Source organism: Hyaena hyaena, unplaced genomic scaffold (assembly GCF_003009895.1).
Source record: "Hyaena hyaena isolate Hyena2069 unplaced genomic scaffold, ASM300989v1 scaffold_660, whole genome shotgun sequence".
NCBI classification, from domain to species: domain Eukaryota; kingdom Metazoa; phylum Chordata; class Mammalia; order Carnivora; family Hyaenidae; genus Hyaena; species Hyaena hyaena.
Window position 1 is genome coordinate 859,776 of NW_024081292.1, and position 25,990 is coordinate 885,765.

The 25,990-nt window shown below is 36.8% G+C and overlaps 1 protein-coding gene across 1 annotated transcript in view; it reads left to right on the forward strand.

The window, feature by feature from the left end:
* The window catches only part of CUNH8orf34 (chromosome unknown C8orf34 homolog), a 396,548-nt gene that overhangs the window by 250,670 nt on the left and 119,888 nt on the right, over positions 1–25,990 (forward strand). The window contains 1 exon segment of the mRNA XM_039216922.1: positions 9,452–9,587. Coding sequence (XP_039072853.1) covers positions 9,452–9,587 — 136 coding nt within the window.

A 25,990-nucleotide genomic window follows, 5' to 3' on the forward strand; every position in this document is an offset into this window, starting at 1 on the left:
CAAAATAAGTCAGGCAGAGAAGGACAGATACCATATATTTGCACGTATAGGTGGATTAGAAGGAACTTAACAGAGGACCATGGGAGAGAAGGGAGGGAGGCAAACAATGAGAGACTCTTGAATGCTGAGAACAAACTGAGGGCTGATGGGGGTGGAGGAGAGGGGAAGTGGGGTGATGGGAATGGGGGAGGGCACTTGTTGGGATGAACACTGGGTGTTATATGGAAACCAACTTGACAATAAACTATTTAGGAGAAAAAAAAAAAGAGTGTCACCGCTTAGTTTTAACTGCGGGGCTAATAATCGTATCAGCTTTTCTCAGCCATATGGTTTATAGCTTCACTCCACCCCCTTTCCTAGCCCTAGCCTCATCCTTCTGTCTACCAAACATCCCTATGGATATCTTGAAGACAGCTCTATCTCAGCACGTGCCAAACCAAAGATGTTATCTCTTCCTATATTCCCCAAAAATGTAATGTGCAGAACCTGCTAGGATTTCACATTTAATCATTCACTAACCTACTGAGTCTTTCTCAGAAATTATCTCCTAACACATTTCACTCTCTTATTGTGACTTCCTTACTCCAGACTGCCAGAAGCTTATACATGCACTGCTGATACAGACTCCTTCCTGCCTCATCTCCCTGTTTCCAGTTTTTACTTCCAAATGGCTGTAAGGATGTGTAACACAAATGTATTCAAACCAGTTTTTGAAAAGCCAGTTTCACAGAAAACATCAATTTGTCAAATAATCAATTAACCAAATTTATCAAATTATACTAAAGTGTTCTCTTGAGACTTGTGTTTGATAAGTGCTTTTAGTAAAGTCTCAGAGAAACTTAGGAGAGTTCCTTTAAAAAAAGAAAACCCTTTAAAAAAAAGTCTTATAGTCAGCAAATATCAATGAGTGACTACACTGTATAAGACACACTTCTAAGACACAGAGATTATGATAGTAAATGAGAAATACTTAATTCCTATCTTGAGATATCAGGAAAGAAAATTTTAAAAATAAGTGAATAATTGCAAGGGTGTATGTTGTCTGTGTATGTGTGTGTGTGTGTGTTAGTGTGTGTGTGTGTGTATGTATTCAGGTACATATATATATTCAGGTAGTGATAAAGGCTATGGGGAAAAAATCAAGCCAGATAGCAGGATAGCAAGTAATGAAAGTAAATAATCTTTTGAATAGAGTCAATGAATATGATTGTATTATTCTCTGTAATATTATTCTCACATATATTTAATGACTGTGTTCTTATTTGCATCAATTCAAGGAATATTAATTTAGTCTAAAGGTATAGGATATAGCATAGTTTAGTTTATTTAAAAATATAATTTTTATTAATATATTCATGAAGTATATGTTCTAGAACATCACTGTCCAATAGAAATACAATATGAGCCACAAATTGGAGCAACATATGTAATTTTAAAGTTTCCAGTAATTACATTAAAAAAGGAAAAAGGAATAGGTAAAATTAATTTTAATAATAAACTTTATAATGGGCCCTCTAGATGGCTCAGTCTGTTAAGTATCCGACTCTTGATCTCAGCTCAGGTCTTGACCTCAGGTTTGTGAGTTGAAGTCCCATGTTGGGCTCCATGCTGGGCATGGAGCCAACTTATAAATAAAATAATAATAAAGTTTATTTAATGCAGCATATCCGAACTATTATTATTTCAACATAGTCAATATAAAAGTCATAAATTAGATATTTTGTATTATTTTCTTCATAAGTCTTCTAAATCCTGTATTTACTTTACTCATAACAGCATATCACAATTCAAACTAGCCATTCTGAGTGTTCCATAGCAACATGTGGCTAGTCACTAATGAATTGGGTGGTATGGTTCTATAATAAATTGATGATATTAGCTGTATCAAATATATTCTTGATATTAAGTTGAATATACAACTGTATGTTCTTATGTAAGAATTATGAATAAAGCATTTGTACTTATGAGTAATATATTTATGAGCTCATTTACTAACTATAATTGTATATTCATTTCGATGAAGAATATTTTATTAAGATAATATCTCTATATTATAGAGATCATAACATTGCCTCTGTTCAGAAAAATTTTCTAAAAATTGTAGATAATTCTAGAAAATTGGTTATGTTAATAAATACACCTAGAGTTATCTGTTTAAAACACAGATTTGATACTTCTATCTTCCTCCATTATCTGACACTAGGCTCTTTTTCAGTATTGTAACTGACATCTTTATACATCTCAGATTATAGTCAAATAGCTGCATAAAATTCCCCAAAATATTATATACTTTCAAAATATGTGCATTTTCATGTTCTTCCATCCCTCCCCAAAGTCCTTTACTACCTAGTCTGGCTTATATACTTTTACTCACTTTTTACTTAAGGTATTCAACTTTTTAAATTTTATAAATTTTTTCAATGTTTATTTTTGAGAAAGAGAGACAGACCGTGAGCAGAGAGGGACAGAGAGAGACACACACACAGAATGTGAAGCAGGCTACAGGCTCTGAACTGTCAGCACAGTGCCTGATATGGGACTTGACGTGGACCTTGAACTCATGAACTGTGAATTCATGACCAGAGCCAAAGTTGGATGCTTAACCCACTGAGCCACCAGGCACCCCGGTGTATTCTGCTTTCTAATAATTACTTTATCATTTAGATTTCAGTTAGAAACTGAAAATATTCTATCTAATTAAAATAGAATTAGCACCAAGTGTTAATAGATAATATCTGGCAGGGATTTTTTTTTTTAACCTCAGTTTGTTGCTTTCTTATTTGTTTTCTATAACACTTAAAACATTTATATTTGTTTTGTTTCTAGGATAGGACTAATTAAATCATATTATAGTTACCGACCTTTTTCAAAAAAAATTTTAGGGGCGCCTGGGTGGCTTAGTCGGTTAAGCGTCCGACTTTCGCTTAGGTCATGATCTCACGGTTCGTGGGTTCGAGCCCCGCGTCGGGCTCTGTGCTGACTGCCAGCTCGGAGCCTGGAGCCTGTTTCAGTCTGTGACTCCCTCTCTCTCTGACCCTCCCCTGTTCACGCTGTCTCTCTCTCTCCTAGAAATAAATAAAACATTAAAAAAAAAAAATTTAATGTTTATTTTTGAGAGAGAGAGAGAGAGAGAGCATGAGCAGGGGAGGGTCAGAGAGAGAGGGAGACACAGAATCAGAAGTAGACTTCAGGCTCTGAGCTGTTAGCACAGTACCCGACATGGGACTCAAACTTACAAAGTGCGAGATCATGACCTGAGCCAAAGTTGGTCACTTAACCGACTGAGCCACCCAAGGGCCCCTAGTTACCAACCTTTGTAAGAAGACATTAACTTCCACTAGATAGTTAGATTTCAAAGGATCAAAATAGAGCAAGAATATTTTTTAAAATTCCCACCAGATTATTTTTACATAATATTTCTCTACCACTATTATCTTAAGTATTATGAGATTCTCTGGTGAACAGTGTATTTTAGATTTCCTTAGAGAAATTCTAGTTGGCTAGAGCCTCTCCTTAATAGACTGAATTTGTATCTACTTACCACCAAAGATGGTATGTGGTATATCTACCTATCTACAGCACTTGGCTGCATATTGTGGAGGAATATCTTGAAGAACATTTTATTTATTTAAAAAAATCCCAAAAAAGGGAAGAAAAGAAGAGAAAGAGGGAGGAAGGAGAGAAGGGAAAAAAAGGAGAAAGGAAGGAAAAAGAGAAGGAAGGAGGAAAGGAAGAGTGAGGGACGGAGAGAGGAAAGAGGGAAGGAAGAAAACGTAACACTGATACTATTGATGTTTGCAGAATTTAAGTTTTCTATTTTTAGAAAATGTTCTCAGCATTTCTTGCCTTTACTTATACAGTATGGAAAATGCCTTAGACAGGATCTTACTCAAAATCTTTACTTTGTTTTTTCTCTCTCTTCCAATTTGTGTAAGCTTTCCAAAAATTTCAAAGTTTAGGCATTTCTGTTTATTTCTTTTGATTATTTAACCCTAGACACCTGCTCCCTGAAATAAGGCTGTTAAGGAAATGGAGTTATGGAAACCTAGATTTGTATTTTTTTTTCTTTGCAAACTAAACATAGATTATTAGTAGCCTTCCATGACTAAAACAGGATGCAAGACTCTTCATAGTTGTATCAATTTTTAGAGCTTTGGTAAGTACTTCATAGTTTTTAGGAACTTATTGTTCTTCTCTGGCAGAACTAATATTGGTAAGGAATAAAAGGATCAGATTTCTCAAAGTCTTCTCCCTAGATTTTGGGAGCCAACTGCAATACATCATCACAGCTGCACTGGACACTCCACAGCCACCACAGCTGCTGAGGTACTCTTAGCTTGTTGCACCCTGAAGCGTCCAATGAACTTTCAAAGCTAGTGAACTCCAGCAGGCTTCTCACTATAGGGTTTTCTTTTTCTCCCTCTGTATGATAGTTATTCTGAGTAGAAAAAAAATGACACTCAGATGGGGATGGGGTAGCTAGGCTATCTTCAAAAAACATTATGAAATACATTTCTTGAATTTGCAAATAGAAAGAGAATTCTGGCATGGAGATTCTACAGTTTGTTGGGGGAGGGGGACAACGTGGAGGAGGGCTTGAGGTATGTTCTGATTGGAAACTATTGGCATGAGGAACCTAGAAGCAAGCTAACTAGAAGCAGGCAACCTTCACAGTTGGTTTGGGGAACATATTTGACTCTCTGGTTGGTTCTGAGCTGGAAATGGGGAAAAAAGGAGGGAAGCTGGCCTTTGTTAACCAAGTCCTGAATGTTTGGGGCTAATTTCTGCTAAGTCTTCAGAGGATGATTCCAACAAAGGTGTGAGAAGTATCCTAATGTCCTAGAAGATTTTTCCTCTCTCTGTTTGTATGTCCAATCTCTAAGTCTTCTCCCTTAGTCGTACTCTCCATGCAGGAAGTTGGCCAGAAGATGACTAGAGATCCAGATCTTCACTGCTTGATGATTGTTCACTTGTCTCTGTAATCAGTTGCATCACAAGAGCTTCTTAATCTTTTGATGTTGTATCATCATAGAAAGTGGCTATATAGAAGCATTTAAAACTTGCATTAAGTATTAAGATGGGATAATTAAATGGGCTGGTCTCATGACCAATGTGACATAAACAAGACTAATTAAAAGTTCATTTGAGATGCTTCAGAACCAACAACCTGAATGTACAACCAAGGCCAAGAGAATAATTCTGTAGGTCATAAAGATCAATCTTGGAGGGCCAAAAAGCTTTTCTCCTTACAATGAGATATAGCCTTTTCTAACTTATCTGTTTCACTGAGCCAAGTACAGCAAGAAGTATTAGCAATGGCACAGATACTATCATGACTAGTGAACAAGAAATCTAAATTGTCCATTACTACTCTTGCCAAGGAGACACTGCTTTGGTTATTTGTAGGAGTACTGAATTGGTAACATCTCCAGGTAATGTGTCTAAATAATCAAGGGTAGCCTCCTTTTGAAGCTATATCTCAATTGTAATTTCTAGATTTGATGATTTATAGAATTAGAGTGTCTATGATAAACTTTATAATACTGTTCTTAAAGGGCATAAGATAATAGAATAAAGCAAGTAAGACCAGCTATCCTGGCTGCAAAGGAAGTAGTATCTGTTAGGAGCACATGGATATCCAGGAAAAAAAGAAATTGTTCATGACATGATGTTGGAACTAAGGCCTTCTATTAGCTCGATTACATATTTTTATTTCTATTAGTCCAGATGGCCAATAATTGGCCCATCATCTTAGGAAGGGTCCCTATCTTTTTCCATGAGAAAAGGATACTAGCAGAGTCACAAACGGATCTATTTAAGATCTTTTGTCCCTGTAGGGACAAGTGAAAACACCATTGGCTATAATTCCCTTTGATATCATTTCCTCTAGATTGGAATTTCCCCTAGATTTTCATTAGGGTCTAGTGAGAAATAGTGTATCCAGCAATCAGTGAGCTTGAAGGCTATCGTTTGGGATAACCAAAGATTGGTGTTACAATAATTATACTCTGATCTAATTTTAGTAAAAAGAGAATAAAAGAAAAAGGGTCATTATGGATAGGCAACAACCAGGGGTCTCTAGAAAATGAAGAATGATTATAAGTAAGCAGATAACAAACAAAATAGAAATTAGGCAGAGGTTTTGGTCCAGCATCTTGTTCAGAAGCTGTCCATCATCTGGGTTATTCTAACAGTTGGGTCTTGGAATAGACCCAGTCTATTCCAAGTCTAATAGAACAGTCACCTTCTATTGTGAAGATCAAATGCTTCTAGAGAATCTCTGAGAATCTTTAGTTGAGGTCCCCTACCTGGTCAGGTTCCCAATTTTGTTGATTCTGGATTGCATTTTACTGCAGGGAGTTTTACTTCTGTAAATGTTAACAGTATCTGATAGAATCCTTTACAATTAGGTTGAAGAGCAGTTTTTCCCCTGATACATCTTCTGATAGATAAAGCCTCATAGTTGAAAATCATGAAGAGGCTATTTAAGAAGACTGTTTGAATGCACCCTTAACCTATAATATTTTGTGATATCTGTGTGCATGACGATAGTATCATACGTAAAATCTTTAAACACACGAGCCTTCCAGTTACCAGTTCATAGGGAAGCAAACAATATGTCCCTGAGGGAGCAGACCGCACTGCATCAAGGATGGGTAGAAGTACCTTTGATCAAAAGAGCTCAAGGGTCTCTGAAAGTTTTGTTAGCTCTTTTTATAGGATATCATTGATTCTTTCCACCTTTTCAGAAGGATGTAGATGGTAAAAGCAACATGGTTTCTGAGTAAGGGGTAATACCTTACAGAATTCTTTTATAGTATTTCTTGTAAAAAGGGTACATTTGTCACTTGATATAAAAGTTTATATTCTCAAGGTTGGAAATACAAAATCAAGCAGATTTTTAACAATTTATAAAGATCATAACTTTTTGACAAAAGAATGTTTAAACCCATCCTGAAATTATACAGACATACAATAACTAAATCATATTGAAATCTCATGGAAAGTGGAAGCTATATAAAATCCCATCAGAAGGGCCCCTGAAGCTTTGGTTTCTGGCTATGACTCACATTTACAGTTTTTCTAGAATTATAAGGGTGATAAGTCCACATGACTTAAATATTACTTCAGCTGTCTTTTTAAAGTTTACCCAGCCATGTTAATTTAAGATAACCAATTTATCTGTACTATGATGAGTAGTTTAATGGAGAAATTTAGCTAATATGCATTTGAAACCACCTAGTGCCACCAAGCAGCTGTCTTGAGGGCACCGGAGATTATCTAGTGAAGCTAGAACCACGTTTTTCTTTTTTCTTTTTTTTCAAAATGAGGGCCTAAGTGTTGACATTTTATAATAGTTTCTTTGAATTCCTTTAGTTTCTTTAAATTCAAAGGATTTATCCTTTGAGTTTAATAGGATCAAAATCTTCATTAAGGCCACTTGTTTGGCAAAATTATCTGCTAGAGATTATTCCTTTAGTTCCCATATTATTTCTGTTTTCAGAGCCCTAACTTTTATAATTGCTACCTCTTTTTGAAGAAGGAATGCATGTAAAAGCATCTTAAACATCTTGTCCGTTTTTGATGGGGGTTCCAATAGAGTTAACCCCTTGTTTTCAAAGTGTCCCAAATTCATATGCTCCTATATGTGTGTGTGTGTACATAAAATTCATATACTCTTATATATGTGTGTGTGCACATAAATTATATATATATATAATTTTTAAAAATCATGATTTTTTGGTCTTTGTCTAGTTGACAAGCTCAAGTAAGTGCAATAATTCTGCCATCTGGGCTGATTTTATTTCAGGTAGAGGATTGTATTCCAAAGGCAAGCTTAAATTGGTAAGAGCATTTTCTACTCCAGTTTGAAGTTTTGAGGTATGATCTATCAACAAATAATATTAGGCCAGACTTTTCAATGGAAGTCCTCAAAAAGGCTGAGCTGGGTATAACAAGTTCCCTAACTGACCTAAGAAAATCACAAGGTTCTTTTCTAGTAGGGGCAGGAGAGGGCAGATCAGTCATGTCTCAGTAGTGAATAGCAATGTGAGGAAGAGACACTAACAAAATCTCATGGAGGTTAATTAGCTATAGCTGAAAAGTGCTGTGTTTTCAGACAGTAGTAATGTCTGTGTTGTATGAGGAACCATAAGATCAAGACAGAAGGCTGAAGTAGTTTTCAGCTGAAGCACCAAGTTTTGAAGTGGTGGCTATTGTTCTAAAACAAGGGGAATATGCCTTTGCAACCAGGTCAAAGTGATGAGTTTTTAGGACTCCCATGAAATTAAGTTAAAACTCTATAGGCTTATCCAGATTTCTTATGTGCAAATCGATGAAAAAACTTTAGTTGGGATTGCCTATGGAAGGAGACCAATAGACTCCTGTGACAAGCCTTCTTCAGATAACAGAAAGCCTATTTATGACTTAAACTGAAAGTTGTCACAATCTCAGGAAAATTTGACACTTGTTGTTTACAATATCCAGTTAAATCAAAGATACTCTTGATTGCTTTTAAGGGGTGTAAGATGTTCAGATAAACCTATAGTCTTATCCTGAGAGAGTGATTTCCCTAATTATATAGGTTATAACCTCAAATAATGGAATATATTTTGACAAAAGTATAATTTTTATTTTGAAACTTTATGTACCTCTTTTGCTAAGACTGAGAACAAATAAATGGAATCCTTTTTACAGGAGTCCTTGTTCTATGAATAAAGCAGGGGTTCGTGTACATATTCTGTCAGGACTGAATTGGTCCTGATAATTTGATCTTTTAGTCTTGATTGAGACTTAGGGAAACTTAGATCTTTTAATCTTGATTGAGGACCTGGGAAAACAAGGCATGGGCTTCAGTAAACCTTGGGCATGACTATCCAGGTATATTGTCCTCTCCATGTAAAAGCAAAATGGAAAGGTTAGGAGTGGAAACAGAGAAGGCTCAGACATGCTCTTACTGAGGTCATTGGATAGGGAAACTGTGAAGGCAAGCTAATTAGAAGCAAATGATCTTATATAATTAGTTTGGAAGAAGACATGTAGGCTTGTCTTTGGTTGGCTCAGAGTTGGAAGCAAAGGCAAAAATAGAGAAGCTGGCAGTCATTGACCAAGTTCTGACCATTTGGGGCTAATTGCTACAAAGATTTTAGGTTGGTTTCTTTGAACAGTTACAGAAAGGTGGTAGATCCATGTTCTATAACAATAGATGGTCTGCCTATTGTCCAAACAAATTCAGTCTCTCACCATTTTTGTTCTGTAAATCTTCTCATATAATTTGTCTCCAACTACATCTAGAAATGATTTGAAAAATAATTGAAGCATGAGGTAATATTTGTGCAAAGTGGAAATATAATGTTTTGCTTAACTATTGGCAGATACCTGAGAACATGGACTTTTCTTGTTAATTCTATTAAGGCTAATTTTTTCTCTGCAATTGTTTATGTTGTTACAGAGGATCTCGATGACTTAAGAATGGAGGGAGTAACTACCCTTGCACCTTCTGGGAGCAAATTTAACCAAGGTCGTGCTACTCACCCTGCAGAACCTCAGGCCAAGGTCACATTGAACATCTGTTCAAGGTGTGCCAGGTAAAACAAATAATAGGTATAGTATATATAAATATGATCTTAATTTTTAAAAACCTAAGATTTTGATGCAAAGGGTGTACTCCTCCGTGTTAAGAAAATCATTTCCTTCAAATTATCTTTTGTGCTAACATATGCAAGAAAATTAGTCGTGCAGTGTATCCTTGTGTCCAGTGCCACTCAGACCAACAATTAATCAAAGAATTTACATTGTCCTTACTTCACAATTTGAGAAATTTTAACCCTTTCTGTCTCTGAATTTCATTTGCTGCCTTCCCTTCTGTTCCCTTCCAAAGGAAGACTAAGGGCTTTTAAGGTTCAAAGCCACTTTTAAAGCACCTGCGTAAAAAGGAATTTGCTCAGGTATAGTTTAAGATCTGATATTATTGGCCTCTTAACCCGCTCTTCATCTTGTTCGCCTCCTGGAAAGAATTTAATCAGCTTGACACTTTTCAGTTTTGGCAGCTGGAAGCAATCTTTGCATAGACTGTATGTGGCCAAAGAAGTAGCTTAAGTTACTGCCAAGTCAGCTCCCAGTGCTGGTCTACCAGAAACTCACCAAATAGCTAGAATTCATTCTTTAGTAGGAACTAAATCTCATTTGCAAAGAGGCTTTTAAGCCTGTTTAAATGATAAAACAAGCCTTCTAACCCTTATGTAAATGGTGCAGATTAACAAGAACAATGCACTGGCTGGCCAGTTTTATCTCCTTTTCTTTATGTCTAGCTGTTCTATTGTACTGTTTGAGAGGGGATTAGCTGCTTGGAAATGGGGGTGGGGAGTGTAGGAAAATCAAATCAGATTTTTGTAGCTTTCCTCTTTCCTTTTACCCTTTTGAAATTTTTATTTTAATTGCCACAGGCTTAGAAAAATAGAAAGGCAGGGATGTTATTTGAGACCATTAGGAAAAATGCCATAGCACAGTGGAAACATCAATGGAAATAATATTTGAGTGAACTGACTTTGATTAGGGCTGTGAAGAAAACTTCTAATATTTTTGTGATGGTTTTTAGGCATCTTGAATGTACAGGTCACCTAAGGGAAAGTTGTTTTGCATTTAAAAAAAAAGCCATTATAGTATCGTGAAATAACAAAAATTCAGCTGGGTCAGTTTTGAAGATCGAATTGGCGTTACCAAACAATGGAGCAGCATCCGAACTGAAAAGAGTTCCACTGAGCAACAGGAAAAGAAAGGTTTTTAAAGGTAGAAGAGCAAGGGGCTGAGGGGAAATTGTTAGCAAAGAATCATTGTTTTAGGCAAGGCCGCCCTCCTAGGTGGAAAGGAAGGGGTCTATCAGTAAACTTCCTAGCGCTGATCAGGAAATTACCATGTTGACTGGTTAAAGGTTACACACTCCTGGAGAGTTGAAACTGCAGGTAGGTTATGTATTAAGCCTTGGTATACTGACTTGGGGGCTTACCTTAAATGGCTCCATTATGGCCCTGTGGTTTCTTTTTAATGGTATATTTGTTCATTTACTGTTTGACTGGAGAGGGATTAGTATTTGGTCCTTCATATCATTTATACAAGATTGTTTTTTTTTCCCAAAAGCTTGTGAGAATGATACATTTCTAAACTTTTGAGAATTTGAATTGAGAAAGGACCAAGCACATACCTAACCCTAAATGATTCACCATTCAGCTTGCCAATAATAGAGTTAAGCTATAAGTCACAAATAACCGGCATTTAAAGTTGAGCCTTTAACTAATTTATTGAAGAGAGATTCGATTCAATAAATAATCAATTTTTGGTTTCTCACTACGTACTACATACCTATGTACTATTTGAAGCACATTAAATATATACGCTTATTTAATTCTCAAATAAAACTGGGAATTAATTGTTGTGCTGGAATCGCGAGTTCCCTGAGACCTCCAAGGAGCCGACACGATACAAGTATATAAGGGTTTTTATTACAAGCTCGAGCAGGGGCTCACCTGTCTACCAGTGCAGCAGCAGCAAGGTGATGCCCCAAACAATAGCGAGCAGGGTTTTGTATAGGGTAAGGGACGGGGTTGTTATAGTGCACATATTATACATACAGCATCATCACATAAGCACCAATCATAATTGTACACCACCCATGGCAACAGTTTTGGCCATTCAGTATCTGTGAGGTGTCCATTACTTTTGGCAGGACCCAAGCATGACCTTTGAGAATGCTTTGAAAATGACCAATTATGAGGTGAGTTCAAAGGGCCTACGTGGGGTTTAGGCAAGCAGTGAGTGATTGGCTAATTTGTACAGAGTAACTATCTGTAGTTCCCAGCCCTGACTCAGACTACAGGAATGTTACACATTTCTTTTGATTGGCTGATCCGTGGGTGGTCCCAGGGTGGCTTTAGCTGAAGCTTTTCCTGGAACTGGGGCTACGTGCAGCCAGCCCGAGGTTGCTCTTAATGGAGGACTTAATTTCAGGCTCCTCACAATTACTATTGTTATTTTATTTTACATTGTTGCAAAGCACCAAGCTATTTTCTGAAGGCAAAGATGGACGCCTAAAATAGTTAAAAACAATGAGATAGGAAGAGATTTGGTTGTTCAGAATGATGGGCGTTCCTGACTGCAACTGGAAGACAGTTGTCAGAGACTGAGGACTCTGGCTGTTAGCATTTTCACTGGTCCCCAGTTTCACAGAATGACACAAAAGGAATAGAAAGTTATAGTACTCAAGAGGAAGCCTGAGTTTAGGAAACCTGAATGTTTTATAATGGGAAGTTAGCATTGCTCTAGAGGGAGGCTCCATATTTCTCTTTGAAGGCTGTTTGCAGTATAAACATTCCTGAATAGATTGTCTGAAACAAAGACTGTCAGTGTCTCTGCTCACAAGATAACTTGAGAGACTCATGGAGAATTAGCTCACAGTACTAGAGTGGACTACTTTTGTAATTCATTGATATGCTAATCAAATGTTTCCATAATTAACTTTCAAACATAAATTTATATTGTTGGCTCACCTCTCCTTGTTGCATGTAAGACTTTTAAGACTATGAGAATTATACTTTTTAAGCCGGGGCTGAGCAATTATCTGAGGCAGAAGTCATCAACTGGAAGACTGTGGGCAGTATTCAGTTGTATTGTGGATCTCCATAAAATTTAGAAATACTGCTGGATTAGTTGCCAATTTTACATAAAATATTGGGATTTCTGTCTTCTTGTAAAAATCTGTACAGGTGTTAACACCGGGCCCACATTCTCAGATGATTACATAGTAGCGGCTTCCCACCCAGACCCTTAGACTCCACAGTTGTGCTCCACTTCACCTCAGATTGTCTATCCAGCTTCACTCATTTACACTACCTGTCTTTGTAACCTCTCATTTGTAGAAATGTATTTGTAGAAGTGATAAGCAATGAATCAGGACTGGAAAGAATTCTAACTAGGGTACCTAGTCAGACCACTGGGAGAAGATTCTGTTGCCCAGAAGAGGCAGCTGATACTATGAGGCTATGCACAGGAGTTTATGGTAGGCAGGTAGTAGTTTTAGAGTGACCAGGTGATCCCTCAGAACTCAGATAGAGTGAGTAAGAAATCCAGTGCTGCAGACTAGACCAACATTGAGAAAATGATTGCTTCATTGAGAGAACTGTGCACATTCTCACTGTTCTTGAGTGGGCACTGGTACACAGCCTGGAAGATAATAAGGGATAATGGGGGCTTTATGGACGAAGCCTGGACATTAGATTTTGCACTTTTTGGGATCAGGATTGAAATCCAAATCTCACTGGATTGGAGACAGTGTGGTGCTAATGGATAAGAAATTTTTGGATAATTAATGTTCAGTTGTAGCACATAATTACCAATACTTTTCAAGGCTTTACAGCAAAGGTAAAATAGATAGACATCCTCCTTCAAAGTCTGGCAAAGGGATCTAACATGTACCCTAAGTTACCTAGGGTGACATCTTGGGAAAAATTATACAAATATTCAGTAAATCTGGTCCCCCATCTATGAAATGGAGTTCTTGCAGTCTTGGAGATAACCTCTAACGACAATTGAGAGGTCTGGACAGGATAATGTATGCAAAGGCAGCTAGCAAATTGTTCACAGTACAAGGATCTCAAGGAACAGGGGTTTCCTCTTCTCTTTCTCTCACTCACTGGGATAATTACCATGTAAATACTTAAGCAGTTTAAAATGCTTTGAGTTTTTTCCCATCTTCTTGAGAGGACTGGATTAAAGTGCTCAGGTATTGAAGGGAAAAAAAGCCTCATTTTTCTGAAGTTTGGGAATTTTCTCCTGCCTTAGGCTTCTAACTAGCTAGGGAAAAATGTATGTCCATCTTCCAAGACTTCTGTATTCAATAAAAGAGTGCAAGGTGCAAATAGTTTTGTTGTTTAATAGTTTGTTGTTTCTTCAAGTTTTAAAGTCAATAAATCATTTTTTCCCATAGAACTGGAGAGGTACAATGCAATAAGTGAGTTTAATGGTTTTGTTGTTATCTTAAAATAATACTATGGCTACAAGATACTGTCAACAAGCTCAGAATAGCATCAATGAGACTCAAGTGATATTCAGAGTTTCTGTAAAGAGCCCATCAATGAGCAAGTTAGTGTTAGGAGATTGAGTCTACTCTTTAGATTGCCATTTTTGTCAATCTTTTTTTCTGATATTACACCACTTGCAAGCTACTTAAGGGGTTACAGTATCTAAGAGTGAGTTTGCATATGATATGACCAGAACATTATTGCTCTGGCAATAATTGCCACAGAGCCAATGGCCACAGAGCTGCTCATTCAGAACCTGATTGTCAGAGGTTCTGGCATAATAATCTGTAATGAGACATACATTCTACTGGAATGATTGAGGGAAATAAAATACATGTGACCACTGGAGAGACTTCCACTTTCCAAGATATCAGGAGAAGAGTAAGTCAGCCCACAACTAATTGCTCTGAAAAGTTTTATGTGGGACAAAGTAACTAAAATATCAAGAATGTCAAAAAGTTTATTGATTAGCCTAGTTACAAGGATTATAGAATTTTTTTCATAAATATTTCACAGATGATTGAGAAAGTACAGATCAAACAAAGCTGTGTTTTCAAGCTGGAAAATTATTCCTGGGTAGTGTTACTCCTATAGCTCTTGATGGCCTCAGTTTGATGTAGACATGGCTGCAGTTTCTGTGGTTTAAACAAAGAGTTGACATCACCCAGCAAGTGGGAAAACTTTAGCTAGTAGATATCTGACCATGAAGATATAGTAAGATTCTAACCCAGAACATCTCATTTCCCCACTCAGATCATAAAGTAATGAAGCCTTATAAAAACACAAATTTTAAGTAAATAAGAAATTTCTGCATAGGATATAGTAGTGTCCTTATAACTGGTGATTTTACTCCTTACAAAATAGATTTTTTTTTATATTTTTATTTATTTCTAGGAGAGAGAGAGAGAGAGAGTGTGAGCAGGGGAGGGTCAGAGGAGAGAGGGAGATACAGACTCTGAAATAGGCTCCAGGCTCTGAGCTGGCAGTCAGCACAGAGCCCGACGCGGGGCTCGAACCCACGAACCGCGAGATCATGACCTAAGCGAAAAGTCGGACGCTTAACCGACTAAGCCACCCAGGCGCCCCACAAAATAGATTTTTAATGTATTCATTGTCTTGGCTTGACTTTTGGAAGATTCCACCAATATAACTACAAATCCTTGAATGGTGTGGGCAAAACAAGTGTCATTTGTTAACTAGGAATCACACTAAGTAGTATCAACTAAAAAGTAAAGTGTCAATAGGTCAATAATGCAAACTGTCAGCAACACTTCTGAAGTTTTAAAAAACAGTGGTTTGCCAGATTTTGAGTTTCAAATTAATTCTTTTAATTAAATGTCTTGAATCTTTCTTGTAAGATAACAGTTAAGATACCAACAGCAAGTAGACAAATGTGGATACCAAGGCACCAGATTACTATTTCAGTGAAGTTTATAAGCCATTTTCCTGGAAAGACCACCCATTAATTCTGTCTACCCACTGCCATTCTGAGGAGTTAAATCTTGTTTTCTTGGACTCCTGCCAGGGCATTCTGGGTGGTAAAATGCTATTTGTTTTTGATGGTGCAAGTGTTTGCATTCATTCATGCTTAACATCAATAGTGCACACACAGAAAGAACTGAAAGCCATTTCAAAAGAAATTGGATTCTAGAGAACATACAGTGACACCGGCTCAGAAACCACAGCATGAGAATGCTGGGGGAAATTTGTTTCCAAGTAGCCTGCTGATTTTTAACTGATTTGCTTCATGTCATTGTACCAAAACTTGTTCATCATTTTTCCTACCCATCACGACATCAAAATACTAAGTTTGGTTGTGTGTTGACTTGATAAAGCAGAAGGAGATCATCCTTGGTGATGGCACACTGCAGTAAAGATGAAGGGGAAAGCTTGTAAGTGTGAACTAATTCCAAACTGTCTATATTAGGATTTACTGGCTGACTTGAGGAAACCTGCATAATTAATCATACATTATATTCTGTTTCACTTTCCTAGGCATTTTTTCTTTTTTTTTCCCCAACTATATTTAGAAGGTTTAAATTCATCAAGTTTCTATTGAAAGGAAAGGTGAGCAGAACTGACATAAAGAAAAATGAGTAAGGACAAAATGGGACTGCTATCACTTGGTTAAAGTTAAACTTTTTTCATAAAAATTATAATTTCATAAAAATATGAAATTATATATCATATTTATATACACCTTTAGCTTTACATTAAATTTAATGCAGAAATCTAAACTCGCATGGAATGAAATATGTTCCCCAAATCACCAGTATTACATTCAGCCCTATTACCCCGTTATTACAAAGTAAAACGCATAATTCTTTTCTTAAAATGAAAGTAAACCAACAAATCACTCGATTTCATTACAAAAGAGTCTTTTTCTATTTCAAATTAAAAGGCATTTAAATTCCTTGATTTTGACTGTATAGAGGGAGGGGAAAAATTCCACAACAACAGCAATAAGATTTAAAACTCAGTATTTATCAAATATGAAGGAGAAAGATATTCATTCTACTCCTATTTTCTAGAATTTGGGCTTTGACAGGTTAGACTCTTAAATTTTAGACCCAGACCATGTTATACTTCTTTGCCTGTAATTTTTTCTTGTTAACCTAAAGTTAAATTGTTCTTTTGGAACTTCAAACTGCTAAGGGAAAAATATAATTATTGGTTTGAAAAATTTAACTCAGACAGGGCCATAGCATAGGTTCCTGTGCCCAGTGTCTCCCCATTTCCTGAGACCCCTGAGGCATTGCTGCTGAGGCGCTGCAAACCCAGCCTGAGAAACTGTACAACTCCACCTATGTTACGCACTAAATCCCCATGCATCTGCTGTGACCGTTCATTTCTATAAACTCACAAAGGCTGTGACTTATTGCTGGGGGGCAGCTGGACAAGGGTGGGAGCAAGTTAGAGGAAGCTTCTCCTTCTCTGGAAATAGCACCCAAGGTAAGTGCACACAAGCAAAACTCTTGTGGACCTACTTCTTTCCACTCTTAACATCCTGATGCCCAAAGTGTGTACAATTTGACAACAGTATCAAGAGCTGATGAGAGAAGATGGAACAGATTCGAGTGACTTAAAATCCCATAGCATTCTTTCTAAAGAAGTGTGTCCAGAAAAAAATAAATTTAAGACTGTTAGCCTTTTGGCAAGAACAATTCCTCAAAATGTTGAGGACATTGGAAACAACAATGAAAGTCAGTTATATAAGAATTCAAATTATTTCACCTGGTTTTCCTAGTGCTTAATGAGTTTACAGATGCCACTCTTGGTGTTCAGTTGTTTATTCATGGAGTAAATGCCAGGTTTAAGGTGACTAAAGAATTAGCCTCAATGAATAGTCTGCTTGGAACAGCTAACAGGTACTTTGTGGAAAATATTTGAATGTCTCATATGTTATTGATCTAGTAGCATCAGTGATGAATTTTCACTTGCCGTTGTGGGCTTACCATCATCAATTCCATGGATTTTTGTCAAAAACAGAAGCAGAATATTCTGGTTTGCTCTACCACACATCGGTTTGATGGCTTATTAGTGGTAAAGTTTTTTTTGCAATTTTATGAGCTAAGGGCTAAGATTAAAGGTTTTCTGAATGAGAAGAATCACCCTCAACCACTGTTACTGAACACTGAATAGCTTTGGAAATTAGCTTTTGATTCAGACTTGATAACATTTCCTCAAGAATTCAACCCAAAATTACAAGGCAAAACAGTACTTATATGAATACCTTATATTTTGTAAAGTCATTTTGATGACAACTAAAGTAGTTTGAATTAAATCACATCAAGCTGTTTTATATGCTTGTGAATTAATATTATCATTTGGTAGTATTTATCTGTGTGAAAAGACATTTTCAGAACTGAAATACAAAAGATCTCATTATAGAATCAGCACTAACAGGTGAAAATTTGCTATTGATTTTGATGAAAGGGGAAGCCCAATTTTGGGAAATATTATCCTCTCCCCACCCCCCATGAAAAAAGTAATTCTCATTAGTAGATCTATATTACAAAAGATTGTGATTGGTTATTAAATTTTGAATTTAAGCACTAAAAGCTTGTAGAAAAAATTAACATTATTTTTATCTATAGATATTCAGGTATTCACCCTGTAGCTCAGAAAGGCAACATACTATATTCAAACACACTGTTTAAATTCACTTATCAGATTTCATGGTTATCACCTTTTATATTTTGTTGGCTGTGAGGGCACCTTTCCAAACAGATAACCCTTGACACACTCAGGTCTCTGTAACTGTTTTTAACAAGGTAGCATTATAATTAATTAGTGACACAAGAATTAGTCTCTTGATACAGTATGAGTTTGTGGATGTGGTCTTTTACACTTAGGAGCATTTTAGAGTTTCCTGAGAAGGATTCTTCTCCAGGTTTTCGTTCGTTTCCTCTTGAAGTCTTTAATGAGTTTCTGCAACCTCTACTGGGTATTGGTGAGCATGATTCTTAAAGAGCTTTGTTTTCCTTTTTACAGCCTTACAGGTACCATGATTCCATCTGTCTTGGATATTTCAGGATGTCCTCATCCTGGATTAAACCAAGGAAGTCAAATAAATTAGGGATAAATAAAGGAAAAGAAAGAAAAGGACTGGGATATCCTCCTGACCCTAGAATTGAGAAATACATCTAGAAACCTCAGTAGCCAAGGGACAAGAATAGTACATTCCTGTTCTTTTTTTGCTTGTTTGCTTGCTTTTCCCTCATGAGAGGAATAACACAGGTAACAGACAGTCAAAGAGGCACACAGGTTCAGTTTATGATTTCTGATTTCTGCCTGAAACAACAAAGTCTTTTTGATCTGAAAACTGCTCAAGTATGAATCATAGCTGAACCTTCCTGAAAGTGGAAGAAAATAAGGAAGAAAATATGAAAATAAGAACTTGTCCATGTCCTGTAGGCTGCCTGTTCTATTCCTAGGGTGTGTATTTCTCAAATCCTACCTGGAGCATGACCATTTCTTATTAAAAAAAAAAAAAAAAAAGACCATGAACCTCAGTATCAGTATCTTGAAATATGGCTTATGACATTTCATCAAGATCTGCAGGCAAGAGTAACTGAGAGAATGTTTTCACCCAGTTTCTGGTGTGAAGATCTTGAGCAAACAAGATATATGTCTTCATTTCCTAATCTTAGAGTGGTAGCAGTAGAGCTGATGAGAAATTGTCAGATTTAGAAATCCTTTGAAGATAGAACTGACAAAATTTGCTGTTAGACTTAAATGATGTGTATGAGATCAAGGAAAGCATCACAGATGACTCCACATATTTGCCAGAGTTACTGGAATATGGTGTACCATTGGTGAGACAGAGAAGATAGGAGGAGCTTGTTGAGGATAGTGAGGAATTAGGAGTTTTTGCACATGTTAAATTTGAGATTCTTATTGGACAAATGTGGGCAAAATCTCTCTTGACAACAGAATGGGCAGGTAATGAGTGAAAGGTTATATTCTCTTTCAGCAGTATGAAAGAAATAAAAGAGTTTGTCATGTCTTTCCAGAACAGGCTTTGGGACTGACTCTCACTGGCATTGGGATTGGTCAGCTGCCTTTATCAGAAGTCACCTCATGTCTCACAACCCTTCACCTATCCCAGCATGGCTGGTTCAAGACCTACCATAATCTGCTTGCCTTGCATATCCCTTTTCTTTTTTTAAGTTTATTTATTTACAGAGAGAGAGAAAGAGAGAGCATAAATGGAGGGGCAGAGAGAGAGGGAGAGAAAGAGAGAATTCCAAGCAGGCTCCACACTGTCAGCAGAGAGCCTGATGTGCAGCTCCATCTCATGAACTGATCTGATCAGATCATGATCTGAACTGAAATCAAGAGTCAGATGCTTAACTGACTGAGCCACCCAGGTGCCCCTGCATTTTCCTTTTTAAAACATTTACCATTCTTTCACTCTTATGAGAATATTAAGTCTAGGAGAGTAGGGACCAAGTATGTCTTGGATCACTCATATACCTCCAGTACCTTAAATGATTCTTGACCCACATGAGATAGTAAACACATGGATGAACAGAAGGTTGGAGGAATACCAACTGGAATATCTCTCTATTTCTTTCTCTCTGTGTCTCTTTCCACTTGTATTTCCATCTCTGTCTCTAGATTCATCTTTCTTTCTCTCTATCAATATCTCTGTGTTTTCTCCCCAAATTCTACTCTCTTCTGGGCAACTCCATGTAGATGGTCCTGGTACCTGGATGCTCCATGTTTAAAATATCCTTAGAGCTTATGATCTTTCTCTCTCAGAGTTCATATTATAGTCTTTAAAAAGACACTGCTAACTTCTTACTAAGTAATGTGCTTGCCAGAGATCAGGCATTGAATTAGGGTGATGAGATCTATAATTAACTTTTATTCATGGGCTTACCTGAATGTTAGGGGGTGAGACATCTCTTGTTTGAAAATTTCAACAAAATCATGAAAAGTTGGGGAGAAGCATTTACCAAAACAAAGAGATTTAGCACAAAATAATAGCATTAATATGATGTAATAATAGCATCAATAAAACGTTCTATTTATAGAGAGCTTAAAATTATAGAAAGTATTTTGCAAGGTATGAATTCATTTAAAGCCAATCTTCATAATTTTTATATCAACTGTACAAATGATGAAACTTGATCCAGAGAATTTAAGTAACTTCTACACACAGCTAATAAATGTCTTTGGTGGACATGAACCCAGGGCTTCCAACTCAAAATTCATTGTTCTTTCAGCTATAGTATGCTGCTTCTGTAAAACACTCTGAAACTCAGTATAATTCCTAATCTTCCGTTTTCTACCTTGGGATTAATAGTAGCCCTTCATGATTTTCTTGCCACTAACATTGTATCACCTGGAACCTTCCCTAAGTTCCTTTTCCATCCAACACACTTGAGTTGCTATCCATAGCTACCTTGGTGATGTTTTCCTTCCTCCTGTCTTAGTGCTCAGTGTCTTTACCTCAACCCAGTCCTTGGAGGCCCTGGATCCTTCTCCCTTCTTGGATCCCATGTCTACTCCTAAGTAGTTTTCTCCTCTTTGAATGTGAGATTTCATGTAGTGTGACTAGAATCTTTCAATACCAAGTCAGCATGACAAAAGCTTAGCAGTTAAGTCCTGAAAAGTGGAATCTTCTTTTGGAGTTTAGTAATAAGAGTAAAAAGTAGGTATGGGACAGCAGCTTGAGAAAATAATAATTTTATCTTCTTATTTTTTTTATCTTAAATCTTAAGCCCCAGCTAAACTGGACTTCTTTCTTTTTCCATAAATGTTCTGTGTGTGTACCCCATATTCTTTCTTCTAAAATAAGGTCACTACACTCTACATGGAAGAGTTCTGCCTTACTCACAACCCATAAATATATCCAAATACTAAATCTTCCAGCACAGCCCATATTTGCTTTCCTTCCCTTTAAAGTTTGCTCAGTACTTTTAAATTGAAAACAATTACTTTTCTTGTCCTCCTGCCTAATTTTTTTTAAGCTTATTTATATTTATTTTAATACAGCACACAAGTGAGGACAGGGCAGAGAATCCCAAGTAGCCTCTGAGCTGTCAACATAGAACCCGACATGGGGCTCAAACCCATGAACCGTGAGATCATGTCCTGAGCCAAAATCAAGATTTCAGATGCTCAACTAACTGACTGAGCCACCCAGGCACCCCACTCCTGCTTACATTTTATCTTTACTTCTGCTCTTGTTCACTTTCTCACTAATTGTTATATACTTGTTTTCTCTTCTCTTAGAGAAGAAGATGTGGCAACATATACATTGATTCATCTTGTATCCAATTCAGAACTCCAACAGTTTACAGGGGTTAGTTTGGAATGGGTGTCATTCCTGTCACATTACATACATGGTTAATAAAGGGGCAAGGGCTGAAGCCAAGATTAAGAGCAGAAATAAATAAAAATTTTGTAATGAAATTTGAAAATTGTCAGACAGTTTTCCATACTGGGTAGCCTAGTGAGTATAAATTTCTCATCTGATGATTTGGAATTGTCTTTAATATTTTCTCAAATTTCTATTAATTTGCTGATTTTATTCACCTGCTTCCAGCAGTTTTTTTCTTTAAGAGTGAACATGCATTATGTACACCTTCTCCAGCCCACATATTTTTTTCTATGACAACAATATCAAAATACTTTCTTTGAATCTCAGTGTTAGGAGATTTTACCATTAAAAACATCACTTCTTAAAACTCACATTTTTCTTATAATTTACTTTTCTTCTTACTCTAATAAACCATTTAATGCTCTCTTCAGAGACTTCATGGGTAACAAATTTTAGTTTTTGTGTCTGAAAATGTCTTAAATACTCCTTTTCTTTGCATCATGGTTTCTCTAGTGATTAGTGTTTCATTCCACTTGTGGGTATTTCTCTGTATAATTGTTATTCCTTTATGATAATCTTTCTTTATCTCTGGAAACTCTCGTATTCTTTTTTTGCTTGATATTCAACTCCCATTTAATGTAAGACCATCAAAATTAAAGTTTTCCACCCAAGACTCATGGCTCTCCCACTTTAGTAAGGTGCTCAGCCAATTCTCTGTGAATATTTACTCTCCCCTATCTACAGCTTCTCAATCTATTCTGTACATCTTCTTAGGCCTCTTAGATTTTTTAGATCTCATTTTTCTTAGCTTAGTTCTCTTTTATTTTCTTGATCTTACTTTCAAGTAACCAAATTGACTCTTTATGTCCAATTTAGATTAAATGTCTCTATGTTCTTAGAGTTTACTCTTTCCCTCCTCTGCAATATATGTTTAAAATCTTTTTCTTTCTTTCTTTGAGATCCTTAAATATACTCATTTAAAGTCTTGGGTTTTTATTGTTTTGTGTTGTTTTTATGCTGGATGTATTCTTAACATTTTATTTTAATTGGTTGGAGATCCTTCATGGCATGCATTTTATGCATAAACTTCAAAGATTTTGTAAGTTCATCTAGAAAGGGAGGACTCTGGCTTCCTCTTCCTTACCCCTGTCTGTTTGCTGGGTTTTCAGTTTCCTTCATCTACCCCTCTCTGAGGTTTTCAGTATAATACTAATATACGGTAATACACAACCTTATATTGGAGGCTCAGGACTCCAAACCAGCAGATGGTTGGTGACTGTTTCTCACTGGTGGCTGTTTCTGCTTTCTTGAGTCATCTCTAGGTCTACAGATGTACAGTGGTTTACTGATAGTACATCTCATTAAGCCTTATTTCATGCAGAAGCCTTCAAGAATAGGATATTTTTCATCCATTTCCAGTCTCTTCTGCTTCTTGCTGGTGCTGGGCAAGTGGTGATTTTAGCCTCCTGTTTGCCAACTTAAGGTGTTTCCATTTAAGTCTGTGATAGTGTTTTATCTTGTACTGAGCATGGTTCTGTCTTTTAAAATATGTTTTAAAGTGTATTTTATCTTTTACCAGTTTATGTGTGTGTGCGAGCCGACAGCAGATTCTTATGTAAATTTACTCTATCATCTTGACTTGAAGTTATCTCATTGATTAAATACTTCCTTATCCATACACAATAGTATTCACAGAAGTAGATGAATGGGGTCATTGGATAAATCTGCCAAGAATTAAAATGAAGATTTTCTTGGAGAAAATACTTATAGGGAGAGGAGGGAAACAAATCAGAGCATTTTTAATATGACCACATATATAATTACTTTCCTATTATATTTTTAAGTTAAATATTTTTAATTGTGCTAGTCATAGACCTTCATGTTCTAAGAATCACAAACTTCAGTGGGATTTGCTTTAGCGAATAAGGGTTTAAGATAAGGATGTTTGGGAAGAAATAACAGAATAGTTCAGTCTCACTGACATTTGGAATATTGCTTATGACTATTTTGGATACATCAGCTTCACTAGTAGCCCAAAAACAGTGTGGGAACCCAAAAAGACACCATTCTCCTCTCTGGACTTCTCCAAATCTGTTTCTATGTCAGTGTACTCTGTTAATAAATAATTGCTTTCAGCTTTTGCAGTCTGCTTCCTCCTGGATTGTAATGCCTCCTGACATCTGCTTATGGTCTCCTTGTGCCTCTCTATTTCTACTATTATAGAATACATATTTGTCACTCCTGCAAAATGCATGTATTGGAGTTTTAAACCTCCAACGATGTTTAGGAGGTAATTAAGTTTAAATGAGGTCATGAAGTGGTACCCTCATGATGGGATTTATGCTCTTATATTCAGAGGAAGGAACAGAAGAGCTCTCTCTCCAAATGCACACAAAGAAGAAGTGATTTGAGCACTCAGTGAGATGGTGGTCAGCTGCAAGCCAGGAGGGGAGCCCTTACCAAGAACCAAATCTAATGCCACCTTGACCTGGCACCCAGTCTATGATATTTTGTTATCATAGCAACCTGAGATAAGAAACTTTTAGGATCATGTCTTTCACTAAATCTTACCTACAGATTCCTAGAGAGGGAATTCGATTGATTACCACCATTTATCATTTGGTATTGTTTCTAAACTTGAAGAACAGAGTTTTTATTCTATACCATTTTGACACCAGTGTGTCAACTTTAGTGATCCCTTGTATAATCTTCTGGAATCAGGGGATCTGGAGCTATTTTGTACAAAATGAGGGTCTATAGGTTTCAGTAGCCTTATGAGCACCTTGCCCAGACCTCTAAATTTAGTGACTTGGCTTTTTAGTTCAACACATTTGTTCAACACAATGAAAAGTATTGCATTACCATTTTTTAATAATTTGCCATTCATTTGTAGCAAGATTAACCAGATGTCCCTTCCTTCTTCCTGTAGCTTGCATGCATTAGCGTGCCCCAGTCCATACTCAGAGAAAGCACCATGGAATCCATAACATGTCGTGTCCTGTTGCATTCACGAGAGGATGTGCTGATGGCAGAGTAGCTGCCACACTGGGAGATTCCTATTTCAATATGATTCACAATGCCCATTAACCATAGAAGTGTTATATGATGGGGTACAGTTCACATTTTAAGCTATGCAAAGTTAGAGATGTTCTCATGTAGATCTTAGACTATCTTAATATGTTTATAATGGAGAGAATACCTAGAATTTAGATTTATAAAAACATAATCTAATATGATACTCAAGGAACAGGCTATGTTGTAAAAGCTAATTCTCTACCATAAATTCAGCCAGGGAAATGTGGGTTCAATTTAGTAATGTCATAAGGTTGGAAGAAAAATCATTGCTGAGATGAAATTCACATTTGTGTAATGAACAGTCCACTCCTTCAAGTGAGTTAATATAGAGGTATTTATGATATGTCTTAGTAAGTCCATTTTGATTTAAAATACAGATGGAAATAAGAATGACAACTTTCAATTGTGGAGGCAGGCAATGTGCAGCAGTGAGTATGTCCAATTATCTGGATATTTTAGGAAAGTTCCTATTATGGAGTGTGGGAGGATTGTACCTTGAGTCCAATCACCCCATTTTATTACCTTCCCTGAAAGGAATTCATGAGATAATTACCTGACTCTCTACTCAGAATTCTCTGGCTTTCGGAGAAGCGGGTAAGAAATAGAACAACATTCTTTTCTGCACAACTCCCTCACCTCCAGCCTCAGCTTTCCTTTAGTGTTGCATAAAGGCAGCTGGCTGATATGTGTTGCAGCCAAGGCTGTCTTTCTACATTTGCCAGAAGCATTGAATCCTGCTTACTTGTGATTACAGTGCCAACCGTTTCCACCTTTCTCTCTTAGATCATTTGTGCCATTTATCCCTTGCTCCTGATCAGCAATCACACTGGCCTTCTGGGTTTTCCTCCAGCAGGTGAAGTGCATTTCAGTCTTGCTCTACAGCACTTACTGTTTCCCCTGAGAGATGTGGGCTTCCTCGGACCTGAGGTCCCTACTCCTTCATTTTCAAATGTCACTTCATCAGAGTGGCCTCTCCTGATCCCAAATGCATCATTCTCTCTCTCCTTAC